Source organism: Nanorana parkeri, unplaced genomic scaffold (assembly GCF_000935625.1).
Source record: "Nanorana parkeri isolate BGI_ZX_2015 unplaced genomic scaffold, ASM93562v1 scaffold535, whole genome shotgun sequence".
Lineage (NCBI taxonomy): Eukaryota > Metazoa > Chordata > Amphibia > Anura > Dicroglossidae > Nanorana > Nanorana parkeri.
The window spans coordinates 48616-52524 of NW_017306803.1; the positions used below are offsets into that span (position 1 = coordinate 48616).

The 3909-nt window shown below is 46.9% G+C and overlaps 1 protein-coding gene across 3 annotated transcripts in view; it reads right to left on the minus strand.

The window, feature by feature from the left end:
* The window catches only part of RBM25 (RNA binding motif protein 25), a 41490-nt gene extending 39287 nt beyond the window's left edge, over positions 1-2203 (minus strand). For 2 of the 3 annotated variants that reach the window (XM_018561632.1, XM_018561633.1), the window contains exons 1-2: positions 1949-2203; positions 395-511 (exon numbers count right to left, since the gene is read on the minus strand). In XM_018561632.1, the coding sequence (XP_018417134.1) occupies positions 395-494 (100 nt within the window). In that variant the 5' untranslated portion in view covers positions 495-511; positions 1949-2203. The remainder of the gene's footprint in view (positions 1-394; positions 512-1948) is intronic. The other variant, XM_018561634.1, reaches the window with a different exon arrangement.
* Between the last annotated feature and the right edge of the window lie 1706 nt (positions 2204-3909).

Below are 3909 nucleotides of genomic sequence, written 5' to 3' on the forward strand. Positions count from 1 at the left end.
AAAAAAAAAAAAAACACATTTACACTGTAATGGTAAAGTAAAATGAAAAAAAGTTAACTGTCAAGTTGCACTAACAATCCATTATTGTAAATCTCTTCAAACACGGAGCTAATATGGACTTCTCGCTTCTTTTGCAGGAGAAAGATTACATACAAGAAAGCATAACTTTCTGCTTCATGTCCCTCCTCCTTGCATAAGGACCCAGTGGTCTTTTGCATCCACCAAAGAATATTTAGAGAAACCTCATATTGCAAATCTCACACTCGTGAAGCTCCTGTCTGACTCGGCTTTGTGTGTGGCTACATTTCTCATCATTGGCATCAATGGATGGGCTGAGAAACCGTTTGCCTTCAGGTGTGCAATACAAAAAGTGAACAAAATGAAATGTACTTACCAGGAGGGGGTGGGAATCCTGGAAATTGTGGAGGAGGTATCCCCGGAGGAAGGGTAGGAATCCCCATTGGGGGTCGGTTCAGATGAGGTGGATAAGACATGACTGCAATAGCAACCTATTCAAAAGTGAAAAATACATTAATATTTACAATTATTCTATATATTTATGCTAAGCGTTTCTAAAGGTGCCTCTGTTGTCATTTTGAACAGATGTGGAAAGGTCCGCTTTAATAAAAAATACATTCCTGGAGTTCTGATTTAACCCTTGCAGTGCAGATGTCACCCCACTGGAAGGGTAATTGTGATTTTACCAGAGGACTTCTTTCACTTTATTGAAGTGCCACCAAATGACTGGTCATTCATTTCTACACATTGCAGTTGAGCTGCAGTGACTTCAGAGGAGTTGCTGTGAGTTACAAAAAAATGCAGCAGGCTGTCTATTTCACACAAGGCACTAACGCATCTCAAGGCAGCGTTGTGATAATCTGCCCAGAGCAACTGTGAACTGGTGTAAATGAGCCCTTCACTCTGCCTTTCTATAGGAGGGGGCTGGGGAGTCATGTTAACCATAATTAATCCTGTGCGTACTGTGCTGGAAGACCTCAGATCTGCACTCTGTCCTAGCAAAGGGTTAAAGTCTAAGTTTAGTTTTCTAACCCTCATTATGGATGTAACAAAACACGGTCACATCACAACCCAGACCCCCTTTACCTAAATCACGAGGTTGTTCTGCCCGCAAGGCAGATTGGCTAGGAATTAGGCAGCCTGGCTTCCTGACCAATCAGGAAGCTAGGCGGAACGGCATGACCCGCCTCCTGGCTTTCTGATTGGTCACAAAACCAGGCTACCACGCATTGTCGCGAGGGAAGTAAAGAGAACACCGGCTCGACTTCCTGATAATCCGAGCCCACAGATGCCTGTATTGGCGAGTACTGAAAAAAAATATCGGTACTCGATACCAAAACACTGGTATCGGTAGATCCCTACTAGTAAGGTAAACATCTTTATATTGTTTTAGGTCAAATGAGGGGAATTGATCAAAACTGGAGCAGTTGTCCATAGTAACCAATCAGCGTCTATCTTCAGTTTGTTCATTTAAGCTTTGTAGATGAAAGAAAGAAGCTGGATTGGTTACTATTAGTTACATAGATATCCGCTCAAGGATTAATTAATTCCCACCATGTGTGTCAATAGGAACACAAAGTGTAATTGGGAGTTATCGAATCTGGCTGGAAAAGAGGAAACACTTCACAGAGATTTCTCCCTATACATGAGCTGATCATCAGCACAAAGCGCGGCCTGCCCATGCATACAAAGATAGATGGGGCCCCCCTATGAAACGGGGCCCCCAGGAGCAAGGACTTCCCGCCATCCCCCACGCAGGTAAAGAACAGGCCGGTAGAGGCCCTTCCTCTCACAGAGGTAGCCGGGAAGGATACACATCCCTGCATTCCGTACATGGCTAGGAAGACAATGCGGGACAACCGCCTCCTCCAGACCACACTGAACCCTACCACCCCCCGTATGCGGGCACACTGCGGCCGCCTCACTCACCTACCCCGGCTAGGATGGGGCCGCCTGACTGAAAACAGGACTAAGCGCTTCTTCTCAGCCCTGAAGCTGCACGGGTCGCCGGTGGGGGGGGTGCTCCGCGTCTTATTCGTTCCGGGATTCGATCGGTAGCTTTGCCTGAGAGGGGGGTCTCCGCTCCACGAGTAGGCCGCACTCACGCCGCAGCCCTGCTCGCGAGGCCCAGCATGCAACGCGCACAAGAGGAAGGGAGAGCGCGTGAGCACTGAATGGGGCGGGGCTACTGGGGCTCCATCTTGGTAGAGGACACGAAGGGAGAGCGAGTGAGCGCTGACGGGGGCGGGGGCTATCGGGGAGCCATATTGGTAGAGGAGATAAATGAGAGCGACTGGGCGCTGACTGAGGCGGAGTTACAGGACCGCCAGCTAGCTAGGTTAAGGAGAAGAAAGGAACAATGAAAAGATTATTATAGGGAACAGGGGCCCTTGTTCAATCTGGTACAATAAACAGTGTCTGCAACAACCAATAATTCTTCTTTGGTCTGTTTTAATTTAGAAAAGTTTAGTTTGTTATTACAGGCTAGAGCACTTCATTGACATTGCCTAGCTCCAAAGGTTCTCTATACTTAGAACAGCCTTTCTCAGCCTTTTTACCCCAGAGAAATCTATAAAATAATTATCTGGTCTCAGGGAACCCCTGCTAAAACGTATGCATTGGGGTCATTAGTAAGAGAGCCACCCTTATAGTGGTGATCATTGAGAAGAATGCCCCCTCCCCCCTTACAGTGGTGATCATTGAGAACACCTGCTTACAGAAGAACGCCCCGCTTACTGTGGTGATCCTTGAGAAGAACGCCGACCCTTACAGTGGTGATCATTGGGAAGAACGCCCCCCCCCCCTTACAGTGGTGATCATTGAGAAGAATGCCCCCTTACAGTGGTGATCATTGAAAATAATGCCCCCCTTACAGTGGTGATCATTGAGAAGAATGCCCCCTTACAGTGGTGATCATTGAAAATAATGCCCCCCTTACAGTGGTGATCATTGAGAAGAATGCCCCCTTACAGTGGTGATCATTGAAAATAATGCCCCCCTTACAGTGGTGATCATTGAGAAGAATGCCCCCTTACAGTGGTGATCATTGAAAATAATGCCCCCCTTACAGTGGTGATCATTGAGAAGAATGCCCCCTTACAGTGGTGATCATTGAAAATAATGCCCCCCTTACAGTGGTGATCATTGAGAAGAATGCCCCCTTACAGTGGTGATCATTGAAAATAATGCCCCCCTTACAGTGGTGATCATTGAAAAGAATGCCCCCCTTACAGTGGTGATCATTGAGAAAAACGCCTGCTTACAGTGGTGATCCTTGGGAAGAATTCCCCCCTACAGTGGTGATCATTGAGAAGAATGCCCGCTTACAGTGGTGATCATTGAAAATAATGCCCCCCTTACAGTGGTGATCATTGAGAAGAATGCCCCCTTACAGTGGTGATCATTGAGAAGAACGCCCCGGTTACTGTGGTGATCATTGAGAAGAAGGCCCCCCTTACGGTGGTGATCATTTAGAAGAATGCCCACTTACAGTGGTGATCATTGAAAAGAATGCCCCCCTTACAGTGGAGATCATTGAGAAGAACGCCCCCCTTACAGTGGAGATCATTGAGAAGAACGCCCCCCTTACAGTGGTGATCATTGAGAAGAACGCCCCCCTTACAGTGGTGATCATTGAGAAGAATGCCCCTCTTACAGTGGTGATCAATGAGAAGAACGCTCGCTTACAGTGGTTATCATTGGGAAGAATGCCCCCCTTACAGTGATTAACATTGGGAAGAATGGCCCCCTTACAGTGGTTAACATTGGGAAGAATTTTTACCCCAGAGAAATCTATAAAATAATTATCTGGTCTCAGGGAACCCCTGCTAAAACGTATGCATTGGGGTCATTGGTAAGAGAGCCACCCTTACAGTGGTTATCATTGAGAAG